The sequence below is a fragment of the Schistocerca cancellata genome, chromosome 5 (assembly GCF_023864275.1).
Source record: "Schistocerca cancellata isolate TAMUIC-IGC-003103 chromosome 5, iqSchCanc2.1, whole genome shotgun sequence".
Taxonomy (NCBI): domain Eukaryota; kingdom Metazoa; phylum Arthropoda; class Insecta; order Orthoptera; family Acrididae; genus Schistocerca; species Schistocerca cancellata.
This window is the reverse complement of record NC_064630.1, coordinates 151,458,400-151,485,383: the sequence shown is the minus strand read 5'-3', so window position 1 is coordinate 151,485,383 and position 26,984 is coordinate 151,458,400. Positions and strand designations below refer to the sequence as shown.

Here is a 26,984-nt window from a genome sequence, read left to right as displayed (position 1 = left end):
TTAGCTCGGGGTCCCGTGCTCGCTACGCAAGTATCCACAAAAGTAGTTGTGGATCCCCTGGGGGGCTGCAGGGGTGTGTGACCCATTAATGCAGGTGTGTCAGTCACTTCAAAATAAGTTTCTTGCAAGCAGATGCAGGATGGTTTCTCATGGACCAAGAGCAGTAATTCTCCCAAATCTGAACGGCATCCATTTAAATTCCACTTCAACACATAAGACCCTGTGGGAGAAATTAATTTTTCTCCCTTGGGGGCAGTGACATACCTGCAAGGTCCGGGGGAATTTAGCCAACGTGCGGCTTTCCGAATCCTCTAATTGTAAATCCATATCCTCAACAGTAACGTCCCCATCTGAGAGGGAGAGAGCTCACTGATTCAAAGGTTTCACTATCACTTTCTTCAACTTTGAACTACTTTTTGAAAGAAGTTTTTCCTTACTTAAGGGATGAGTGGTTGCTTGTATTGAGGGGATAGCTTAGTAGGCTTCTCATGGAGGGCAGCGGTATGTGGATTAGGTCGTAAGCCCATAATCGCTGATGCTCTGTGCATAATTCTTCCAGGTGGCCTGACCTTTCATCCCTTTCCTCCAGTCCACATTCTTATATTTTTACGGGTCAAAAGGAATGTTCGATATGAGTCATTGGCTTTGGCCAGTGATGTAATGTTAATGGCTGTTGTCACTTCACTTTTTCATGGTTTTGTGGTTGGTTGGTGAAGTGAATCACTATGAAGAAAAAAAAAAAAAAAAAAAAAAAAAATGTTGTGGTGACAGAGTGATCTGTAGCTTTGCCTGAGGTCTAGGTTAGGTTGGAAGACGAGTTGGCAAAGCAAACAAATGTGATACTAAAAAGAAGAACTCTGGCAGTAGTGACAGACTGATCTGATGCTTCGTTTGTTTGAAAAAAATCATCTAACACCACATTACAGTCATATTTACAGTGTTTGTGACGTTTCCTACATCACTGGCCAAAGCCAATGACTCTTATCAAACATTCCTCCATGTCCATTTTTTATGCTCTTCTTTTTCCTACTACTGAATTTCTGTCCCCCCCATCATGAATAAATCTTTATCACACCGTTTATCTGAATTTATTTTATCCCATTGTATGTGCCTTCAGTCTCTTCATTGGCTGTGGAGCTATGAGGAATATATGGTTTTACTAGTGTGATGGATTCATTAAAAAAGTTACTACTACTGTATTACCCTACTTCACTTTGCACTGATAAAGCTGTACTCACCTACCCATAAATCCTGTTCTTCTTGTGTCTGTACGTCACTTATTAGTACTATGTATAACTTCAACTTTTCTATTTCACATTTTAAATTCTCTAACCTACCTTCCCAGTTAATGGTTCTAACATTCCATACTCCAATGAGTAGATGGCATTTGTTTCTTTTCCTGTCTCTCCTGATAAACTCTCCTCCCTCCCCCCAATTAGTGGTTCCTACCCACTGAGTTGAATGTGGGACTATTTACTTCTGAAATATTTTACTAAACAAGATGCTACCATTATGACACCTTATCTTAGAGCTGCATGTCCTTGGGAAGTGAAATGGCGTACTTTCTCATGGCTTTCAGCTACTTTTAGACCATTATATCAATGTCATTTTGGCCATGTTGGTTGTCTCTTCTCAGGAACCTTATGTTAGTCTGGTCTGCCCACATATATCCCTCCAATGTAGTTGCAGTATGGTACATCTACGATCTACCTGGATCATCGAGTCATGCATGCCACCCAACAGCTGCATGGTTCATAGTTCAAGAGGGTTCGGGGAGTTAGAGGGGTGGGGGCAGATTTCATTCATTTCATACTTACAAATATACCAAATTACCTTTGTTTTCTTCTCAGAGTTATGAATGTTCAGTGCTAAGTATATGGCCTTTACTTTTTTTTTTTTTTTTTTTTTTGCAGCACATTAAAGAGTTTGGAAATAACACTTGCAGTGCCCTATAAATTGCAGAACTAGCACTCCTGAAAGAAAGGATACTGCGGAGACTGGCAGAAGTAAAGCTGTGAGTATTGGGTGTGAGTCGTGCTTCGGTAGCTCAGTTGGTAGAGCACTCGCCCGCGAAAGACAAAGGTCCCGAGTTCGTGTCTCGGTCGGGCACACAGTTTTAATCTGCCAGGAAGTTTCATATCAGCGCACACTCCGCTGCAGAGTGAAAATTTCATTCTGGAAACATCCCCCAGGCTGTGGCTAAGCCATGTCTCCGCAGTATCCTTTCTTTCAGGAGTGCTAGTTCTGCAAGTTTCGCAGGAGAGCTTCTGTAAAGTTTGGAAGGTAGGAGACGAGTTACTGGCAGAAGTAAAGCTCTGAGTACCGGACGCGAGTTGTGCTTCGGTAGCTCAGTTGGTAGAGCACTTGCCCACAAAAGGCAAAGGTCCCGAGTTCGAGTCTCGGTCGGGCACGCAGTTCTAATCTGCCAGGAAGTTTCAAAGTGCATGTTTGTTCCACATTAACAGTACAACTGTAATTAACAGAAACGCTATGGCACATTACAGACAAAATTACAAGTAGTATTTTGGTGCGTATTAGGGCCTATGTACATGTCATATCTTTCACCTATGGCAAGGTTCGTTAATGTGAAAAATGACGAGAGCTTCATCTTTTTATGTACTGTGCACATACAATACGCTACATCACTTACAAAATATCACCAGTAAAATGTTCCAGATTTGAAAAAGCTTATAACTACCAGGGTTCGTAAATTGACATTACAAGAAAAACGAGTACTAGCCAATACTGACTAGGTTTTATAGTTACTACTGACCATACACTACGAAGGAGTGCCAACGTGCAAACCATGCTGTTCACAATTACTATGTTACCGTTCTATAAAGAGAAACTTAATACTTACCGTAAAGTATGATGCCCTACTTTATCCAACGCAGTTCCTTCTATTAAACAGTCAAACGCCACATTATCGGTGCTCTTGTTATAATTCAAAAGTTTGAGAACTTCAAACCTCTGAGAAACACATTTCTCCATATTATATAAGGCCACAGTTCCTCCCGGCGGTCGTATATAAAATTCCATTTCTTGAACATTCTAGCAGACGATAACGTTAGCGTTCTATACCAAAAAGTTGATTGGCGTTAAAATGGGGAATTTTGCTATTAGTTCTATTAACGGTCCACTGCGCTATTTCCTACTTATTTTCACATGTTTCTGGTTTTCTGACAACTGCTGGCAATTAAGTAACGCTTCGACAACACACGTACACCATTACACATTACAATTACTTGAAAGTTCGCGGGTTTCAAAGCCTTTCCAGGACACACAGTATAAGGTATCTTTGACTTACAGTGATCTTTGGTTAGCAGTAAACGATACTTGCGTCTCGCAACCAGCTGGTCGCGATGCTGATTGGCTGACAGTTAAATTCATGACGTCATATACAGTAGCAAACGATGGTAGCAATTACCTCACGCTAGGCGAGGATAGTGACGTAACGCTACGTCTTCGCGACGTAAATAAACCTAAAACGACTACATGGGTACGTATATCGATCTTTGCAGTTGTGCCACAGAAATTGCACGATAACGTGAAAGCAAAACGTAAATACATTAGTACAAACGACGTAACAGCAGTTGTGTGGTATGTTCATCCCAGCTGAATTGGTTATTAACCTCGAATCCCAATAATTTTGGGGTCTAGTCCAGCAGGGGATACAGCCTGTCGGCTTTGACCAACTACGACAAACATTATTCATAGATAATAATGACTTCGCTTTCAGCCATAGATAATAAAACAGTTCTGTGTTCCGGATAAGCGCTATCACTGTGCATTAAAATAACTGAATGTGATTTTAAGAGAGATTGCTACATATTACTCAAAATATTCTTCGTGTGCATTTATTTAAATAATTGGTTGTTTGCAATTCATACGGTACTTAATTTCATTCTTCGTGATATTGAGGTAATTTGAACTATTAGTTTCTTGTTTTAGGACAATTTTTAGTATCTTATTTTCGTTTGTAGGTATGGATTTATCTGGATGAACCTGGATGATTTGACAGAGGCTATGGGCGTAGACATGTTGGCCACGATTTTTTTTTACAAATGTGTAGTCTTGTTGCCGAGTATGTTCGATGTCGAGAGTGCGGCGAACATATGCGCCTCGCCGTACTCACGACTTATTTATATGGCGCTGCAGCAAAGATCGGTTGTGGCGGTCCATTAGACGAAGGACGTAGTCGAAAAATCTAAGCTCGCCTTGAGAGACATTATGAAAATCACGTACTGTTGGTGTTTGAGATATCTGGTGTGGCTGTATGCCCACTGCCCATGAATGTCGTGTGAGGGTTCAGGAAAGACCCTTTTTAGGGGAGGAAGGACAGAAAGAAAGCAAATTTGAAGAGAGGTTAGAACTGAGGCAAAACTTCAGTTTGAGAAAGAAATCAAAAAACATAATTCCAGCTTATCACATCAGCATAAACAGCTATTGGTTAATAATTTTCAACAGTCAGCAGATATTTTAACTCTACCCAATTTTAACTCAGTTAATGTGAAATGCCAGCCATCTTTATTGCATCAAAATATTCGAGGACTGAAAAATAAAATTAATGAATTAACTATCTGCATAGATGAATTAGAGTGTTCAAACCCAGCTGACATAATCTGCCTCTCTGAACATCATGTGACCACTGGTATAGAACTTTTAAGTGTTGCAGGGTTTAGGTTAGCATCTCACTTTTGTAGATCAGAAATGGAGAAAGGAGGAGTTGCCACATTCATCAGGAACTATCATAAATTTAAGAACATAGACATTCATAAATTTTGCCTATAACAGCATATGGAAGCATGTGCAACAGAAGTAGAATTTCACAAAAAATCCTTCATCATATTAAGTGTATATCGAGCAACTGCAAGGTAACTTTAATCTGTTTGTAAGCCACCTTGTAGCTGTACTGGCCCATTTAACAACCAAAAACAAAGAAATAGTGGTTGCTGGTGATTTCTATGTAATTTCCTTAAAGACTCTCCCAATAAGAATTTATTTGAGTTAGTAACACTATCATTCAACTTAATTCCCACTGTAAAGTTCGCCACTAGGGTAGCCAATTGCTCACAAACAGCCATTGATAATATCTTTGTACAAAAGTCCAATGAACAAAATTATATTACAAAACCAATAGTCAATGGCCTCTCAGACCATGACATGCAGTTCCTTCTGTTAAATGTTAATACTGAACAGGATATAAAATCTGTTAAATCTGAGGTCAAGAGGGTAATCAATAACCCAAAAATTGATTATTTTAGGACACTCCTCAGAGACATTCACTGGACTGATATTTACAGTGCTCATGGCATGAATGAAAAATATAACACTTTGCTAATAAAGTGATTACCTTATTCGAACACTGTTTTCCCCCAAAACTTACCAAGGTTAGAGCAAAGTCTACAAAGAAGCCATGGATTACTCAAGGAATAGGGGTATCTTGTAAAACAAAAAGAAAACTGTATCTGTCAATCCGAAACAGTCCAATGTTGATACTATAGTACATTATAAGAAATACTGCAAAATATCAAAGACTGTAATACGGACATCAAAGCAAATATATTACAAGGAAAAGATAGTCATATCAGATAACAAAATAAAGACAATATGGGATATAATGAAGGAGGAGACCGGTAGAACCAGACATGAAGTGGAACAAACAGCATTAAGAGTAAATCATACATTGGTGACAGATGTGTATAGTGTTGCAGAACTTTTTAACAAACATTTTATAACTGTTACTGAAAAGATGGGGTTGTCAGGTTCAGTAGATGCTACTATGGAATACCTCAGACCTGACATTTCAAGTAACTTCCATAATATGAATTTGACCCTCACTACCCCAACAGAAATAATGTCCATCATAAAATCTTTAAAATCAAAAACATCTAGTGGGTATGATGAAATATCGAGAAAGTTAATTAAAGAATGTGATTCTGAGCTAAGTAATACATTAAGCTATCTGTGTAACCAGTCGCTTATCAGTGGAATATTTCCTGAATGGTTGAAATATGTTGAAGTTAAGCCACTGTTTAAGAAGGGAGATAAAGAAATAGCATCAAATTTCCATCCAAAGCCACTGTTTAAGAAGGGAGATAAAGAAATAGCATCAAATTTCCGTCCAATTTCACTGTTGCCACCATTCTCAAAAATTTTAGAAAAAGTAATGTACAGTCGGCTTTATAATCATCTTATCTCAAATAACATGCTGTCAAACTCACAGTTTGGATTTCTTTACGGTTCTGATATTGAGAAGTCTATCTACACTTACAGTGAATATGTACTTAATTCATTAGACAAAAAATTGAAGGCAACTGGTATATTTTGTGATCTGTCAAAGGCATTTGACTGTTTAAATCACAATATCCTTTTAAGTAAATTAGAATATTATATTGTAACAGTAAATGCTGCAAAATGGTTCAAATCTTATATCTCTGGCAGGAAACAAAGGGTGTTATTAGGAAAGAGACATGTATGAAGCTATCAGGCATCATTCAACTGGGAACTAATTACATGTGGGGTCCCACAAGGTTCCACTTTGGAGCCCTTACTTTTTCTTGTGTATATCAATGACCTTTTATGAGTAACATTACCAGATGCCAAGTTCGTTTTGTTTGCCGATGATACAAACATTGCAATAAATAGCAAAACAAGTGTAGTCTTAGAAAGATAAGCTAATAAAATATTTGTGGACATTAATCACTGGTTCCTAGCCAATTCTTAGTCACTAAACTTTGAAAAAGCACATTACATGCGGTTCAGAACTTTTAAGGGGTGTCCCACGAGTATATGTCTAACATACAATGACAAGAAGATAGAAGAAGTGGACAGTGTTAAATTCTTGGGATTACAGCTAGATAATAAATTCAACTAGGAGGAGCACACCACAGAACTGCTGAAGTATCTTAACAAATCTCTGTTTGCAATGCGAATTTTGTCAGACGTAGGGGATATAAAAATGAAAAAGCTGGCATACTATGCTTACTTTCATTCCAGAATGTCATATGGGATTATTTTTTGGAGTAATTCATCAAGCCAAGCTAAAGTTTTCGGGCACAAAAGCGTGCAGTAAGAGTTATATGTGGTGTGAACTCAAGAACATCCTACAGAAGCCTGTTTAGGGAACTAGGGATACTAACTACTGCTTCCCAATATATTTATTCCTTAATGAAATTTGTCATTAAAAATGTATCACTTTTTCAAACCAACAGCTCAATTCATGGAATCAATAGTAGAAATAAGAATATTCTTCACAAGGATTTAAAGTCACTTAGTCTTGTACAAAAAGGTGTGCATTATTCAGGAACACACATTTTCAATAACTTGCCAGCAGCCATAAAAGGCTTAACAACCAATGAAATTCACTTTAAGAGAAAAATAAAGGATTTATTAGTGGCCAACTGCTTCTACTCTATTGATGAATTCCTCAGTAAAACCAACTGATTTGTATATATATACATATGTATGTATGTGTGTGTATGCATATATATATATATATATATATATATATATATATATATATATATATATATACACTCCTGGAAATGGAAAAAAGAACACATTCCGTGGTGTTGGCCGTGGAATGGCGCTAGCTGCGCAGCATTTGTGCACCGCCGCCGTCAGTGTCAGCCAGTTTGCCGTGGCATACGGAGCTCCATCGCAGTCTTTAACACTGGTAGCATGCCGCGAGAGCATGGATGTGAACCGTATGTGCAGCTGACGGACTTTGAGCGAGGGCGTATAGAAGGCATGCGGGAGGCCGGGTGGACGTACCGCCGAATTGCTCAACACGTGGGGCGTGAGGTCTCCACAGTACATCGATGTTGTCGCCAGTGGTCGGCGGAAGGTGCACGTGCCCGTCGACCTGGGACCGGACCGCAGCGACGCACGGATGCACGCCAAGACCGTAGGATCCTACGCAGTGTCGTAGGGGACCGCACCGCCACTTCCCAGCAAATTAGGGACACTGTTGCTCCTGGGGTATCGGCGAGGACCATTCGCAACCGTCTCCATGAAGCTGGGCTACGGTCCCGCACACCGTTAGGCCGTCTTCCGCTCACGCCCCAACATCGTGCAGCCCGCCTCCAGTGGTGTCGCGACAGGCGTGACTGGAGGGACGAATGGAGACGTGTCGTCTTCAGCGATGAGAGTCGCTTCTGCCTTGGTGCCAATGATGGTCGTATGCGTGTTTGGCGCCGTGCAGGTGAGCGCCACAATCAGGACTGCATACGACCGAGGAACACAGGGCCAACACCCGGCATCATGGTGTGGGGAGCGATCTCCTACACTGGCCGTACACCACTGGTGATCGTCGAGGGGACACTGAATAGTGCACGGTACATCCAAATCGTCATCGAACCCATCGTTCTACCATTCCTAGACCGGCAAGGGAACTTGCTGTTCCAACAGGACAATGCACGTCCGCATGTATCCCATGCCACCCAACGTGCTCTAGAAGGTGTAAGTCAACTACCCTGGCCAGCAAGATCTCCGGATCTGTCCCCCATTGAGCATGTTTGGGACTGGATGAAGCGTCGTCTCACGCGGTCTGCACGTCCAGCTCGAACGCTGGTCCAACTGAGGCGCCAGGTGGAAATGGCATGGCAAGCCGTTCCACAGGACTACATCCAGCATCTCTACAATCGTCTCCATGGGAGAATAGCAGCCTGCATTGCTGCGAAAGGTGGATATACACTGTACTAGTGCCGACATTGTGCATGCTCTGTTGCCTGTGTCTATGTGCCTGTGGTTCTGTCAGTGTGATCATGTGATGTATCTGACCCCAGTAATGTGTCAATAAAGTTTCCCCTTCCTGGGACAATGAATTCACGAAGTTCTTATTTCAATTTCCAGGAATATATATATATATATATATATATATATATATATATATATATATATATATATATATATAGACACACAATATAACTTCTGCATCATTTCAGTGCAGTAATGTGTTCATTGTAAATAAGTATTATAGTAGTTGTATTATATGCTTATTACCTTATAAATAAACAAAAAAACTTTTTAATTTTAAAATCAGAGCATTAGTATTTGTAAAATGACTCTTTCATATAGTTTTCATTAAAAAATGATGATCATTCCACTTGGGACCTGTGGAATGGTACTTTAGCTTATTTGTTTTAGTTGTAAATATTTATGATGTATTGTTGTTTTTCTGACATGTTCCACGTCCTGCAGGACCTCCTCACTAGGGATAAATTGGAATGAAAGTGAATCTAATCTACTCTAATCTAAAAGTAAGTGCACAGTTGTGGATTGGTAGTCTTTTAGTAGGGAAGTTTGTGGGGAATATGGTGAAATATAGGGAGCCGTTGGGGGGGGGGGGAGGACGGGTGTTATGGTCGAAATTGACGAGTCGCATTTTGGCAAAAAGAAGCACAACAGGGGGGAATCGCCGGTGGGATTTGGAGGGCTGTAGATTCCGGTCAAGAGTGTGACGATGTACTGTTTAAAGTAGCACTCAATCGAAGGAAGGAAGTTTTGGCCAGCTTAATTGAAGATCACATTGCAGAGGGTTCCATTGTAATTTCAGATGGTTGTTCTTCATATAGGTATTTAGGGGAAAGGGGTTATCAGCATCTCGTAGATAATCACAATATTGAGTTCAGATCATTATCCACGGGGGCTTAACACAAATAGCATGGAGGGTTATTGGTCAGCTGTGAAATCTCTTGTTGGGAAGGGGAAACGCCGGATTTCAACACTTCAAAGTCACTAAGACGAATATTCCTGGAGGCGTAGTATTCCGCAAACATATTTCCCATTTAAATGTTTTTTTAGATGTGTTGGGCAAATGTACCATCCGAAATATATTAGCTAATTTCACATTAGGATGGTGGGTGGGAGGGGGTGAATTAGTGTATATATATATATATATATATATACATATTTATTTATTTATTTATTTGTGTGTATGTCATTTTTGTTGATGTCTTTCTAGACGAGCTTCAGTTCTTTTATGAAGTACCCATGTAGTAAGTTCAGTTTCCCATTCTTTTCTTTGACTGCATTTGACTATTTTGGCATATTTCATTGTTGCATTTCACCATTAGATATGTTTTCGTGTACTCCAGTACGTAATAGAAATTTCGCACCTGTCGTTCTTCTTTTGTTTCGCAGCACTAGCATCAGTAGGATTTTTTCGAATCTGTACTAGCAATATTCTACATCTACATCTACATCCATACTCCGAAAGCCACTTGCCGGTGTGTGGCGGAGGGTGGCTTGAGTACCTCTATTGGTTCTCCCTTCTACTCCAGTCTCGTATTGTTCGTGGAAAGAAGGATTGTCGGTATGCTTCTGTGTGGGCTCTAATCTCTCTGATTTTATCCTCATGGTCTCTTTGCGAGATATACATAGGAGGGAGCAATATACTGCTTGACTCTTCGGTGAAGGTATGTTCTCGAAACTTCAACAAAAGCCCATACTGAGCAACTGAGCGTCTCTCCTGCAGAGTCTTCCACTGGAGTTTATCTATCATCTCCGTAACACTTTCGCGATTACTAAATGATCCTGTAACGAAGCGCACTGCTCTCCATTGGATCTGGGTTGGGTTGAGTTGTTTGGGAAAGGACACCAGACAGCGAGGTCATCGGTCTCATCGGATTAGGGAAGGATGAGGAAGGAATTCGGCCATCCCCTTTCAAAGGACCCATGCCAGCATTTGCCTGGAGCGATTTAAGGAAATCATAGAAAACCTAAATCAGGATGGCCGGACGCGGGATTGAACCGTCGTCCCCCTGAATGCGAGTCCAGTGTTTATCTGCTGAATCTTCTCTATCCCCCCCATGAACCGTGGACCTTGCCGTTGGTGGGGAGGCTTGCGTGCCTCAGCGATACAGCTAGCCGTACCGTAGGTGCAACCACAATGGAGGGGTATCTGTTGAGAGGCCAGACAAAAGTGTGGTTCCTGAAGAAGGGCAGCAGCCTTTTCAATAGTTGTAAGGGCAACAGTCTGGATGATTGACTGATCTGGCCTTGTAACACTAACCAAAACGGCCTTGCTGTGCTGGTACTGCGAATGGCTGAAAGCAAAGGGAAACTACAGCTGTAATTTTTCCTGAGGCATGCAGCTTTACTGTGTGGTTAAATGATGATGGCATCCTCTTGGGTAAAATATTCCGGAGGTAAAATAGTCCCCCATTCAGATCTCCAGGCGGGGACTACTCAAGAGGATGTCGTTATCAGGAGAAAGAAAACTGACTTTCTACGGATCGGAGCGTGGAATGTCAGATCCCTTAATTGGGCAGGTAGGTTAGAAAATTTAAAAAGGGAAATGGATAGGTTAAAGTTAGATATAGTGGGAATTAGTGAAGTTTGGTGGAAGGAGGAACAAGACTTTTGGCCCGCATCTCGTGGTCGTGCGGTAGCGTTCTCGCTTCCCACGCCCGGGTTCGATTCCCGGCGGGGTCAGGGATTTTCTCTGCCTCGTGATGGCTGGGTGTTGTGTGCTGTCCTTAGGTTAGTTAGGTTTAAGTAGTTCTAAGTTCTAGGGGACTTATGACCACAGCAGTTGAGTCCCATAGTGCTCAGAGCCATTTTTTTTTAACAAGACTTTTCGTCAGGCGAATACAGGACCACAAATACAAAATCAAATAGGGGTAATGCAGGAGTAGGTTTAATAATGAATAGGAAAATAGGAATGCGGGTAAGCTACTACAAACAGCATAGTGAACGTATTATTGTGGCCAAGATAGATACGGAGCCCACGCCTACTACAGTAGTACAAGCTTATATGCCAACTAGATCTGTAAATGGCGAAGAAATTGAAGGAATGTATGACGAAATAAAAGAAATTATTCAGGTTGTGAAGGGAAACGAAAATTTAATAGTCATGGGTAACTGGAATTCGGCAGGAGGAAAAGGGAGAGAAGGAAACGTAGTAGGTGAATATGGATTGGGGGTAAGAAATTAAAGAGGAAGCTGCCTGGTAGAATTTTGCACAGAGCACAACTTAATCATAGCTAACGCTTGGTTCAAGAGCCATGAAAGAAGGTTGTATACATGAAAGAAGCCTGGAGATACTGACAGGTTTATATAATGGTAAGACAGAGATTTAGGAACCAGGTTTAAAATTGTAAGACATTTCCAGGGGCAGATCCGGATTCTGACCACAATCTATTGGTTATGACCTGTAGATTAAAACTGAAGAAACTGCAAAAAGGTGGGAATTTAAGGAGATGGGATCTGGATAAACTGAAAAAACCAGAGGTTGTACAGAGTTTCAGGGAGAGCATAAGGGAACAATTGACAGGGATGGGGGAAAGAAATACAGTAGAAGAAGAATGGGTAGCCTTGAGGGATGAAGTAGTGAAGGCAGCAGAGGATCAAGTAGGTAAAAAGACGAGGGCTAGTAGAAATCCTTGGGTGACAGAAGAAATACTGAATTTAATTGATGAAAGGAGAAAATATAAAAATGCAGTAAATGAAGCAGGCAAAAAGGAATACAAACGTCTCAAAACTGAGATCGACAGGAAGTTCAAAATGGCTAAGCAGGCATGGCTAGAGGACAGATGTAAGGATGTAGAGGCTTATCTCACTAGGGGTAAGATAGATACAGCCTACAGGAAAATTAAAGAGATCTTCAGAGAAAAGAGAACCACTTGTATGAATATCAAAACCTCAGATGGAAACCAAGCCCTAAGCAAAGAAGGGAAAGCAGTAAGATGGAAGGAGTATATAGATGGTTTATACAAGGGCGATGTACTTGAGGAAGATATTATGGAAATGGAAGAGGATGTAGATGAAGATGAAATGGGAGATATAATACTGCGTGAAGAGTTTGACAGAGCACTGAAAGACCTTAGTCGAAACAAGGCCCCGGGAGTAGACAACATTCCATTAGAACTACTGACAGCCTTGGGAGAGCCAGTCCTGACGAAACTCTACCATCTGGTGAGCAAGATGTATGAAACAGGCGAAATACCCTCAGACTTAAAGAAGAATACAATAATTCCAATCCCAAAGAAAGCAGGTTTTGACAAATGTGAAAATTACCGAACTATCAGTTTAATAAGTCACAGCTGCAAAATACTAACGCGGATTCTTTACAGACGAATGGAAAAACTAGTAGAAGCTGACCTCAGGGAAGATCAGTTTGGATTCCATAGAAATGTTGGGACACGTGAGGCAATACTGACCCGCCAACTTATCTTAGAAGCTAGATTAAGGAAAGGCAAGCCTACGTTTCTAGGATTTGTAGACTTAGAGAAAGCTTTTGACAATGTTGACTGGAATATGCTCTTTCTAATTCTGAAGGTGGCAGGGGTAAAATACAGGGAGCGAAAGGCTATTTGCAATTTGTACAGATCCCAGTTGGCTGTTATAAGAGTGGGGACATGAAAGGGAAGCAGTTGTTGGGAAGGGAGTGAGACAGGGTTGTAGTCTCTCCCTGATGTTATTCAGTCTGTATATTGAGCAAGCAGTGAAGGAAACAAAAGAAAAATTCGGAGTCGGTATTAAAATCCATGTAGAAGAAATAAAAACTTTGAGGTTCGCCGATGACATTGTAATTCTGTCAGAGACAGCAAAGGATTTGAAAGAGTAGTTGAACGGAATTGATAGTGTCTTGAAAGGAGGGTATAAGATGAACCTCAACAAAAGCAAAACGAGGATAATGGAATGTAGTCGAATTAAGTTGTGTGATGCTGAGGGTATTAGATTAGGAAATGAGACACTTAAAGTAGTAAAGGAGTTTTGCTATTTGGGGAGCAAAATAACTGATGATGGTCCAAGCAGAGAGGATATAAAATGTAGACTGGCAATGGCAAGGAAAGCGTTTCTGTAGAAGAGAAATTTGTTAACATCGAATATAGATTTAAGTGTCAAGAAGTCATTTCTGAAAGTATTTGTATGGAGTGTAGCCATGTATGGAAGTGAAACATGGATGATAAATAGTTTGGACAAGAAGAGAATAGAAGCTTTCGAAATGTGGTGCTACAGAAGAATGCTGAAGATTAGATGGGTAGATCTCATAACTAGTGAGGAAGTATTGAATAGGACTGGGGAGAAGAGAAGTTTGTGGCACAACTTGACTAGAAGAAGGGATCGGTTGGTAGGACATGTGTTGAGGCATCAAGGGATCACCAATTTAGTATTGGAGGGCAGCGTGTAGGGTAAAAATCGTAGAGGGAGACCAAGAGATGAATACACTAAGCAGATTCAGAAGGATGTAGGTTGCAGAAGGTACTGGGAGATGAAGAAGCTTGCACGGGATAGAGTAGCATGGATAGCTGCATCAAACCAGTCTCAGGACTGAAGACCACAATAATAACAACTTCTCTATCTCATCTATTAACCCTATCTGGTACATATCCCACACTGCTGAACAGTATTCAAGCAGTGGGCGAACAAGCGTACTGTAACCTACTTCCTTTGTTTTCGCATTGCATTTCCTTAGGATTCTTCCAATGAATCTCAGTCTGGCATCTGCTTTACCAACGATCAACTTTATATGATCACTCGATTTTAAATCACTCCTAATGCGTACTCCCAGATAATTTATGGAATTAACCTCTTCCAGTTGCTGACCTGCTATTTTGTAGCTAAATGGTAAGGGATCTATCTTTCTATGTATTCGCAGTACATTACACTTGTCTACATTGAGATTCAATTGCCATTCCCTGCACCATGCGTCAATTCGCTGCAGATCCTCCTGCATTTCAGTACAATTTTCCGTTGTTACAACATCTCGATATACAACAGCATCATCCGCAAAAAGCCTCAGTGAACTTCCGATGTCATCCACAAGGTTATTTATGTATATTGTGAATAGCAACGGTCCTATGACACTCCCCTGCGGCACACCTGAAATCACTCCTACTTCGGAAGACTTCTCTCCATTGAGAATGACTTGCTGCGTTCTGTTATCTAGGAACTCTTCAATCCAATCACACAATTGGTCTGATAGTCCATATGCTCTTACTTTGTTCATTAAACGACTGTGGGGAACTGTATCGAACGCCTTGCGGAAGTCAAGAAACACGGCATCTACCTGTGAACCCGTGTCTATGGCCCTCTGAGTCTCGTTGACGAATAGCGCGAGCTGGGTTTCACACGACCGTCTTTTTCGAAACCCATGCTGATTCCTACAGAGTTGATTTCTAGTCTCCAGAAAAGTCATTATACTGTAACGTAATACGTGCTCCAAAATTTTACAACTGATCGACGTTAGAGATATAGGTCTATAGTTCTGCACATCTGTTCGACGTCCCTTCTTGAAGACGGGAATGACCTGTGCCCTTTTCCAATCCTTTGGAACGCTACGCTCTTCTAGAGACCTACGGTACACCGCTGCAAGAAGGGGGGCAAGTTCCTTCGCGTACTCTGTGTAAAATTGAACTGGTATCCCATCAGGTCCAGAGGCCTTTCCTCTTTTGAGCGATTTTAATTGTTTCTCTATCCCTCTGTCGTCTATTTTGATATCTACCATTTTGTCATCTGTATGACAATCTAGAGAAGGAACTACAGTGCAGTCTTCCTCTGTGAAACAACTTTGGAAAAAGACATTTAGTATTTCGGCCTTTAGTCTGTCATCCTCTGTTTCAGTGCCATTTTGGTCACAGAGTGTCTGGACATTTTGTTTTGATCCACCTACCGCTTTGACATAAGACCAAAAGGATTTTCTGCCAAGTCAGTACACAGACCTTTACTTTCGAATTCATTGAACGCCTCTCGCATAGCCCTCCTCACACTACATTTCGCTTCGCGTAATTTTTGTTTGTCTGCAAGGCTTTGGCTATGTTTATGTTTGCTGTGAAGTTCCCTTTGCTTTCGCAGCAGTTTTCTAACTCGGTTGTTGTACCACGGTGGCTCTTTTCCATCTCTTACGATCTTGCTTGGCACATACTCATCTAACGCATATTGTACGATGGTTTTGAACTTTGCTCACTGATCCTCAACACTATCTGAACTTGAGACAAAACTTTTGTGTTGACCCGTCAGGTACTCTGTAATCTGCTTTTTGTCACTTTTGCTAAACAGAAAAATCTTCGTACCTTTTTTAATATTTCTATTTACGGCTGAAATCATCGATGCAGTAATCGCTTTATGATCGCTAATTCCCTGTTCTGCGTTAACTGTTTCAAATAGTTCGGGTCTGTTTGTCACCAGAAGGTCTAATATGTTATCGCCTCCAGTCGGTCCTCTGTTTATCTGCTCTAGCTGGTTTTCAGATAAAGCACTTAAAAAAATTTCATGGGATTCTTTGTCCCTGCCACCCATTATGAACGTCTGAGTCTCCCAGAAATTAATGTGGTTCCAAAGATAATTCCGAATGTTGCTGGAATTTTAATTTTTCCTTCATGTTGTAGATCACCTTATGCTCTTCAGAAATAAATTATTGCTTACGGTTATAATGTGCTGACTTGTTTATAACACACGTCATTATTTTTCTCTATACGCTGTATACTGTGAAAAAACAATGATATTTCGTCTATAATTGTTACTCACATTTTAATACTTACACAGTATCAACTATAAAAAAATAAGTTTCCTAGTAGTTGCCAAATTATGTTGAACACTGACAGTAACAATGGATGAGCTACTTGACAAAATAACCTCAACAGCCCACAGTTTTTAGCAGCACTAAGTGATGTTTCATATGCGATGTTGGAATACTGTGTTAGTTTATTCTCTCAGTAGACATGGTATAAATTTTGGGCGTGTTTGGCATGATTAGTATCCCTATTTCCATATTGCCTAAAGGTCGTACAAAAAGTATCTGAAAATGACAACAGCACTCACTGCTTTCAGTTTCTTAAAATGCTGGTAAATGTGACTTGCATGTCATTGTTTTTTTCACAGTATACAACGTAAAAGAAAAATAATTACGTGTGTTATAAACAGGTCAGTACATTATAATCATCAGCAAGAACTTATTTCTGAAGAGCAAAAGTGTCTGAGTTGATGTACAACATGAAGGCAAAATTAAAATTCCAGCAACAGTCGGAGTTATCTTTGGAACCACTTAAATGCTCAGTTCAACGTTTCCGCCCAGGAGAATTATGTACAATCCATTGGCTTTTATAAAAATACGAAACACCTTAATTTCTCTCTATTTCACGTTTCTGTCCTGTCCACATGATTATTACACAATTAGCGGATTTTTTAAAAGATGACTAGACGCAATTTTTTACTTTCGTTATTGTTATCGTTCCTTCGTTCATACATTCATTACATTCAAGAAACACAATAACATCCAGAATTGTTGGGATTACAGCTTAATAAGTAATTCATCTGGAATGAGCATACCACAAAACTGCAGTCACTTCGTTTGTACACGTCTATTTACATTTAGCGTTCACATTATCGGTGCAACCTCTGTGGTACAACTGCACAGCACAGATCGATATACGTACTCATGTAGTCGATTTAGTTTATTTACGTCACGATGATGTAGCGTTACGTCACTATGAGTAGGGTTCTGCTGATCTAGAATGAGGTGAATGCTACCCAGTAAACTAGAGGGGACTATAGTCCGATCCACCAACGATCGCCATTCGCGTACATCGAGACAAGGACGGGGACTGCATTGTTGCCGGTTCCAAGCGACAGTTGCGGGATGCATGTACATGAAACCGTGTGTCCCGCACATTATGTTTCTCACTTGCTTGTGTAGAATTTGTCGCTCCCTACCAACATTAGCCATCACAACTCGCAACATATGGAATAAAAATTCAGCAAATAAGTAGCTACTATCGCATATAAAACACGCAATGCATATAACATTCACAGCAAAGCGCTCAGAACACTACTGAATGCTCATTGGCTGTCGGAGAATGCATGATGTAGGTGCGCAGAACAAGCCTAAACGCGACCGTCGTCTTTAGTGACTCCAACTATAGCGTGCCCAATAGGGGGTAATACTCGTCTCATACTGCTTGCTGCAAATAGTGCTCCTTTGTAATACAGAGTGGCCCACATAAAACCGGCTCGAACCTGAATGCGAACGCGCGTGAGTAGCATTACTAGCTTGTCAGTCTCTTTGCCACCTTCCAACAGCAGTAGCGTGTGAGTAGTTAAAACAGAAAGTAATCATTATAAGCCAGGTGCTTCACTGTCATGCCTTACTCCGTTGAAGAACGTGAGTTCATTGTTGAAGAATATGTGCAGTATCAATCCATTAAAGTTATTCATACACTTTTCACGAAAACTATTCTGAAAGTAATATTCCTGTAAAATCAACGATTCAGGATCTAGTGAGAAAGTGGCGTTTGACAGGCAGTGTTGTTAATTCAAAGAGAAATAAGGCACTGACTGTACGTACACCTGAAGTTACGGCAAACGTGACGACACACATTGAAAGAAGACCCTACAAGTCAACATGACGATTATCACACCAATGTGGAATATCTCGCAAGTCGTGACAACGCATCCTTCATGGCTTAAAAATGAAACCTTACCGTGTGAGTGTTGTTTGGCAAATAAAAGAAGCAGACAAGGGTAAGCGTACACATTACTGTAATTGTTTGCTGGAAAATGTCGCTGGGGGGACATCTTGATTCGTTCCTCCTTTTTTCGACGGATGAATCTAGGTTTCATCTGTCGGGTTACGTTAATTCACAAGACATTGGGCTACAGAGAATCCCCATGACATACTTCAAAAGCCGTTACACGATTTAAAAATTGGTATACGGTGTCCTGTATCTGGTAACAGAATTATCGGGCCATTGTTCTTCAACGAAACTGTCCACACACGTGTTTACTTGCAGCTCTACAATGAATTTTCGCCTCTGTTAACTCCAAACGAAAAATGTTGTGCATATTTTCAGCAAGATGGGGTAACTTATCATACGTTGGATTTGTCCTTAGCTCGTATACGTTCTGATTTTACAGAAGAGAGGACCATTAGTAAGGGGTTGTGGCCGACCTGCTCTCCCAACTTGTCACCATGTGACTGTACCTCAGGGGATTTCTAAAGGCTAGAGTCTACCACAACAATACCAGAACACTTGACACATTAAAAAACAACATATGTGAAGAAATTTCGAGCATTCCTCAAAGAATACTGAAATGTGTTTTCCTTAACATGCTTCTATGTGCACAACTTTGCATGGATGATGGCAGAGAACATTTAGGACACAGACTTTAAATTCCTTTCTAAAATATGCTTATTAAACTAATAAAAGTAAATCTGTTACTTAAACTGTTAATTACATAGTTAATAATGAAACTTTACAATAAAAATGTAAGAAAGCAATGTACGTTGATTTTCTTCATTCATATTCCTTTCAGTGCAGGGGCGGGTTTTATGTGCGTCACTCTGTGGTATGAATCGTCTGCCAAATTTGAGCATTTGTCAATGTCTACCTTGCTGATGGATAACATAGTCATGCAACTTTTTACAATATTTGTTAAAAAAGTATTTTATACTGTATGTATGAAGTGAACCAACCAATAAATAATGTGGTAGAGACATTCTCAATGCCATTTTCATGTACCAGAAAAACTGAAATGTAATATTACGCAGATACAGAAATGTAGGCTTGGAACTTGCAAGCTAGTTTGTACATATTAAATGTAATGCGTTAAGAACTCGGTACCAATGCCCTCAAATGTAGGTGTTATGTAGTAACAACCTACGTCTATTTATTATTTTTTACCTGTATACAGGCACTAGCAAAGTGGTGTCTATTTCTTGATTAATGTTATGCACTTTAAGAAATGCGGCACCTTTATTGAACAGAGGACGAAAAAGTATAATTTTAAGTTACAGTGGAACGAATTTTTATTGATAGTTTTATCTATCGTTCAACTAGTATTCATATTGTGTACTTCACGACAGCTTAGTACACCTTAGTGAAGAGCTTGTTGATGTGTAGTCAAAACTTTATTCTTTGAAGTATGTGTTGCTTGTGCAGATTCCCTTACAGTGACCAATCTGCTGTAAAATTGTCGTAATTAACAGTTTTCCTATCGTCCCTATATAAGAAACAGTGTTAAGTATTATTCAGTTTGTATATGTATCTTTATGATAATGAATTATAAAGATGTCATAATACATATTCTTGTCTACACGTTTGCCAATTGCGAAAAAATCTCAGGAATCGAAAAATTTTGAGACAAACTGCTACAGTACAGTTCACGATTAGGGGAAGAAACGCAACTGTCTATAATTGGTTTCATGCTGCGCCAATTTATGGATATCTTTTTCTTCATCTTGAGGTGGGGCGGGTTAGATTTTCGCGTTGTGTTGCATGTTTGTTTCGTCATACAGTGCACTACAAAAGTTCCACTTCCCTCAGTACGGCGTCTGATCACTAGCCCGTTTCTCTGCATACGTAGATACTGTCCAGACGATGTTAAAAGCAGCGTTGAAGAAAAACACCGTCAGTACTTACGTTTGCAACGTCCAAGTAAACTCTGGAAGTAAGCTATCCTGTAATATCTTATTAAAAATTTTGGGTGGAGGGCGATTGCTTCATCTCTTTAGAAAAATGGCAAAATTTTACAACTAGTTCTTTCATTTCTTTAGGTTCAAAATTAAACACTCGCCATCATCCCGAATTTAATTAACGAACAACATCACTGCCCTCAGTTTGTACACACACAAGGTAGCCAGGAATGTACTCAAGTCCTACCCGAATTATTATGAGATTGACAGCCATTACTCTGCTACAATATACGAGTCTCACATTTGGTCCTTTTTTTGTTTATTACCAATAAAGATACTGCTCGCCAACAATTCCATAGAAGAATATGAAACACGCCAAGCGAAATTTTACAAAGGCCAAAAGTTCACACGCACTTGTCTTTCCAACAAAACACTTCCCGAAGCTCAAATTTTCCCAATCTGTCCGTAAATGCAACAGTTTTCACGGCAATCCATCCAGACGCGAGATACCAGTAACTTCTTCATTTTACTCATAATGTAGACGAACACGTCCGACATGATCTGTACGTCTGATAGGTAGCCAACAACTCACTACCATTCCATCCAGGGCCTATAACTACTTGACAGAGTGCGGGAAATGCTTAATTCTGATTGGTTGCTCAAAATGACCAGCCAATCAAAACAATCCTTCTAGTTCTTTCTTGTGCGTAAACTGTCCTACACCAATCAATATTCACAGATGCATTTAAGTCTTTTCATCATGCAAATCTTAAAAAAAATGTTTAACAAAACTAAATGAGAAGAAGACTAATCTTGAAATGACTATAGAAAATCATTACTTTGCAAATGGCTAGCCTGGCTGCCTTCTTACAAAAGCAAGTAGCCTTGGACATACATCATCAACCAGGTAGGGAAATTACAGTTTTCATTGCAACTGCTTGCTTCACACTTTCCCTCGACATAGTTATGTAATGTTTACCATCTGATAATATTGAATCTTTATGTATGTCCCACATATACACTCTCACTCACTCTCATTTATTCACACAACAAAAATAATAATTATTAAATAAATACTAATCCTTTCTGAATTCTATGTTATGAAAATGAGAAATATTGAACGTTTTTAATTATAAAAAATCTAAATAAATTGGCCTAACATTTTGTGAACTTCAGTAATGATTCCAAATGATACTAAAAGACAAACTGTTATGAATCCTAACTGATTTTAATCTTACAAGTATCAGTTCGGGGTATTTTAGGTAATTTTCTCTAATTCTGAAGTATGCTAGCTAGAAAGCTGAGGTTTTTACAAAATTTTCTTTTTAGTAACAACGAGCTGTATATTGACTTTTAACAAAATTGAATATTATTTAATTCTGTTTATTTAGATTCTTAGGGACTCGAATATTCTGTCATTCGAACTAACACAGCTTGCGCTTCCCATGACTAGGCTGGTGACAGGTGCAAGTGAGTCATGCTAAGATACCAGCAGCTGTATATTGCCACCGCCAATGATGCCAAAGCTATGAGCCCATACTTCAAAGTAGCTTACTGCAATAAAATGCTATTGCATATTGACTTATGACGTTACAATTTGGGATCACTTGGAAATATGAAAACCATTCTTGCAATTGTTATTGCAGTTCGTAGCTGAGCTGCCACCGACATTTACGACGAATTCTTCAATATATTTAATTAGTAGACCTCACTCGCATCCTGATTCATATGTAAACAAGTATGAATATTCTATACTTTGGAGGAAACATGGCGGAGAGTTCAGCTCAGGTTAAAGAAGTCTTAAGGCAGCCACACATCTAACTGCATGCTTGACAAGCATGCTCGCGCAAGCTTGCTTTAGTAAGCAGGCACAAAATCCTGGCGCCTATATATGGTTCAAGCTTGCTTGCACAAGCATTGGTTTGTTTACAAGAAAATGTCACGCTCAGATGATGATGTGCCAGCTTTGGCAACCTTTTTCCTTGGATTACAGAAAAAATCAAAAGGTAAAACCTGATATGTGGAGTAAAGAGTGGTTAAAGAAATTGAAAGGACTGGTCCCGTATTTACTAGTATAGAATGTAATTTAACATGGCCAAATGAAAATTAAATCAAACCAAATCACTGACAAATGCTTGCACAAATTTCTCTGTGGTTGCTATACATGATTATGCTGTCGGCAAAGCAAACGGGATGAGGCGCTGTACCAGTTTTGTGACGTCATTTCCTGCAGTTTCTCGTTCAGAAGCTATTTCGTTACATGATATACATAATAAGTACTGTGATATTTCGGCAACGAGCCATGTATATTTAAGTAGAACCAGCAGGAAGCAAGAATGCTCCCTATGTCACAAGTAGAAAGCAAGTCGACATATTGTATTTGTCGTTTTCAGCAGAAACCCATGTTCAATGGGTTTTATGTTATACGTTACACCATGTGAATATATGCTGTTTCTAACCAGCAGCACGTTGAATGTCTGGAGAACAAATTGTTCTTGGTGCCAATTATTGCAATAAAATGATGGGAAACGACACATTGGTGATTAAAGAATTTTCGTATTTAGTTATTTTTGCGATATTACTCACGTGTAATGAGAGTAAGCTATTTTGAACTAACGACTCATTTAAAATTCCTGTAAACATGTCGTTGTTATTACGATTTATTACATAATTAAATTCCAACAAAATTTCGGAATCTAAAGTATGTTAAACGCACATGATCAGTAGAGTAGTTGGTTAAGGCACTGTGTGTAGAATTAACGTTAGATCTGAAGTAGGTTCGCATGCTGCTGTAACTAATTTTTTTTATTTCGCCTTCGCCTTTTCTAGGCGCTTGTGTGAGTTTCATACGAAATTAATAGAAATAATTTCTATGACATTTGATGTTATGCAAATATAAATGCACTCTCCGTCACGAGGAAGTGTGTTTGATTTGGTGAACTTTTTATAAACTAAAGTCTTTCCTGAGCGGGCATATATCTTCAATTTTTGTCTTATTACACGTTCACGGGTGTTACAGTTTTTATTTATATACACAACAGAGTAAACAACATGACTACAATACCGTCAGGAAAGGAAATGTTTGTGTTAATAGAGCTAACACAGGAATTCTAGATGTGTCCTTTTTTGTGAGCACAACTGTATGGTTTGCGAGCCAATAAATCCGACAACCATCGCTGGAGTGCGCTGAGAGCGCGAAATCACGTGTCTCGTGGCGTGGGATATCCCTTTGCGTGTACATTGACGTTAGCTGCTTAACCCTGTGTGCCGGCGGCTTTAAGCATACAGACGCTTGAATGCTTACACAAGTATGCATAATCGAAATTCGATGAAGCATCAAGCTGCTTGACGCTATTTTAATGTCATATGCAGTATTGACGATGGAGGAACAACGATCGAATTTCTTTAGTTTTCAATGCAGGCCTGTCTCCTATGGGCAACAGCTCACACATGTCCTTAGCTCCAGAAATGTCCCAACCGGAAGTGCCATTAGTTTGCAGGAGTACTTGTGAGATTGTTACCCACGGAATATTTGTGGCAAGGAAGAATGTGAATGTTACTGCACATTGCTTCACTCACAGCAATTTAAACTGTCCTCTTAGGTTCCTGACTAAGCACACACACGCCAAAGTATTCGGAAATAAAAGAGCCGAATATCTGTTGGAAAGAAGAACGTGAATTTTAGTTCTGCCTCACAGCAATTTAAACTGCCTTCTTAGGTTTCAGTATAAACACACACTCTGAAATCGCCTCGTATTCGGAAACAGACAGCGAAATATTTATGACAAGGAAGATTATGAATTTTATTGCTGCTCGTTTCACTTGCAGCAATTTAAGCTCTCCTCTTAGGTTCCTGCCTAACCACACACATTGAAATCGCCACATACTAGAAAGTAAACTGCCAAATATTTATTTCATCTTTCTTTCTCTAATCAGATGGAAATATTTAATAACATCAAATATTGCAGAACATACTTATATTACATTCATAAGAAAGTCCTAGAACGTGTTAACAACACTGAGATGAAAAGAAAAGTATAAGTATGTAGTGAAATACTAACCTAAATCCTTCAACTCCATTAACTATGACACTATACATTACAGTAGAGCCTATTGATGTGATATTTGTCTTAAGTGTCAGTTATCCTAGTATCTCTTGAAGGCTTATATCGTTGATGCAGTATTAAGTGACATTTAATAATAAGAGTGAGGAGTATGTAGCACATTTTCAATGCACCATTGCCTGCTGCAAATCATAATACAAAACAACTATGTATGATAATAAATATGGCGCCTGCTGCATCGATTTGCTCCTGTGTGGGAAACCTCTTGACATAATGTGTGCTGTCAAAATTACGTTTCGTTTGCAGAAAATGTTGTGAAATGTGTGTTACCCTCACAAAAGGGTTGCGACTGGAATGCCAAATTAGTAAATGGAATAGTTTTGATGTATACAAATAACCTGAGCACTGAACCAATAAACAGAGAAATGTGAGTGTATGTAACTGAATTTATGTTCAGAGTAAGTTGGTACATGGTTGTCGAGATTAGCAGTTGTATCAGATCTCATTATCGTCAGATGTAAAATCAGAGATCTATCTGTTAAGTGAAGTAGGAAAAATAGTATGTGTATGCATTTATTGTGTGGTAAAAAACAACAGATTTCAGTGTAATAAACAGTTTTTGGTCCAACTGTGGTGTGTAAGAGTTACTTTTTTGTTCTCTGTATGACCAACATATTGAGTAATTCTGTAGTAATTAGCTATTCAATATTTATATCCCTGCACCGATAACTTACAAGTGCTGATGAGTGACTGAACAATTTTTAGTGAAGTAGTATGTGGGGAAGAATGAACTGAGAGAATGATATTAAAATCAAGAAACTGATCATGAAAGAATTGGCAGCATGTAGACGATGCCCGTAGTCGAACAGAGGGGTAGCATAACAGACCATGTGACTGGAACTGTCTGTTCAAGGAACTGTGAACTGGATAAATGGAATGCACTTACTCAATTGAACAACAGAAGAAATTAAAATGATGATAAAACATCATATGCCATCTTTAAAAAAAAATTTTAAAAAAGACAACAAAAGTACGACAGTGCTGGAAGAATGCATCAAAAACATCAAATTACAACCAACACCATGGTGAAATAAACATAAGAAGTTTCTACAGTAGCAACTGACAATGATAAAAAATTAACATTGTATGTATATTAAATACTGAATAAATACTGATGCTTTCACTCTCCCCACAATGTTTTACACACAAACACACATACACACATTATATATAAATAGACACACAGGGTAGTTATTTCCACCATGTACAAACTCAAGGGACTGATCAATGAGAAGATATAGAACAAAAAAGGTCTAACAAACGTTTGTCCAGAAATACAAAGTTTCCATGCCAGAGACCATTTATTCAATCATACTTCATTACAGAGACTGCAGTCTAATACACACTGTACCATGCAGTGACAGTTACAGTACACATGGTTTCCTCCTACAGGGTAGTACCATTCCTCATATGTCATTCCCTAGCACCATCTCCTGCCATAGTAATTGGTAATGCTGTGTCTGATTCACTCCTCTTGCTGCCTCATCTTGTAGTGAATTTGATGCAACGTTGTACACAATGGTTCCGTATTCAAAACGAGAGCTTGCGATATGGTGTTAACTTATGGAAAGGCATATGGCAATGGGCAGGAGGCAGCAAGATTGTATCAGGAGACCTATCCCCGCCGACAACAATCACAGTAGTAAATGGCCGGCCGCAGTGGTCGAGCGGTTCTAGTGGCTTCAGTCTGGAACCACGCGAGCGCTATGGTAGCAGGTTCGAATCCTGCCGTGGGCATGGAAGTGTGTGATGTCCTTACGTTAGTTAGGTTTAAGTAGTTTTAAGTTCTAGAGGACTGATGACCTCAGATGTTGATTCCCATAGTGCTCAGGGCCATTTGAACCATTTTGAACAACGTCAATGTCTGCAAGAGTGTTTCACCATTTGTCTGAGACAGGGTCGTTTCAGGAAGCAGGAAATCATGAAGGACGTAACCGAAATATTTGGACACCAGACTTGGAGGAAAATGTGATTAACACTGGGGGAGGTGACACTGTGTTACAGTTGGCCTTCCAGTACGGGGTAAGCCAGACGACTGTATCGTAGATTCCCCTTGACAATTGTTACTACTCTTATCACATACAGCTGGTGCAGAACTTACTAGTGAAAGGCTTTCCACATCATGAACAGTTTTGTCACTGGTTTCTTCACCAGGCAACTGCGATTCCAGGATTTGCGTCATCCATCCTACTTACAGATGAGGCCACCTTTATGCTGAGTTGTGTCTTCAACTTTCATGACAGTCATCTGTGGGATAGATTGCAAAGTCCACGTGGTATGGTGACAGTGAATCATCATCAGTGCAGTGGAAATGTGTGGGCTGAGATAATTGGCGACTGTATTTTGTAACCAGTCTTCCTTCCACATCGCCTAAAAGGCCTCAACTATCTGCGTTTCTTGTGAGTGACTTTGCCTCCCCTCCTGGAAGAAGTGCCACTGATGATACAAATGGTTATGTGACCCTTACACGATGGTGCTCCAGCCCATCTCGCTGATAATTT

At 39.7% G+C, this 26,984-nt stretch overlaps 1 protein-coding gene and 1 non-coding gene across 3 annotated transcripts in view; one reads left to right on the top strand and one right to left on the bottom strand.

The window, feature by feature from the left end:
• LOC126188265 (uncharacterized) overlaps positions 1 to 3,291 on the bottom strand; it is a 104,927-nt gene extending 101,636 nt beyond the window's left edge. For both annotated transcript variants that reach the window (XM_049929829.1, XM_049929832.1), the window contains exon 1: positions 2,861 to 3,291. In XM_049929829.1, coding sequence (XP_049785786.1) covers positions 2,861 to 3,039 — 179 coding nt within the window. In that variant the 5' untranslated portion in view covers positions 3,040 to 3,291. The remainder of the gene's footprint in view (positions 1 to 2,860) is intronic.
• On the top strand, positions 2,338 to 2,414 carry Trnal-caa (transfer RNA leucine (anticodon CAA)). The gene has a single exon. It is a non-coding gene; the product is annotated as a tRNA-Leu (tRNA).
• Positions 3,292 to 26,984: the final 23,693 nt, after the last annotated feature.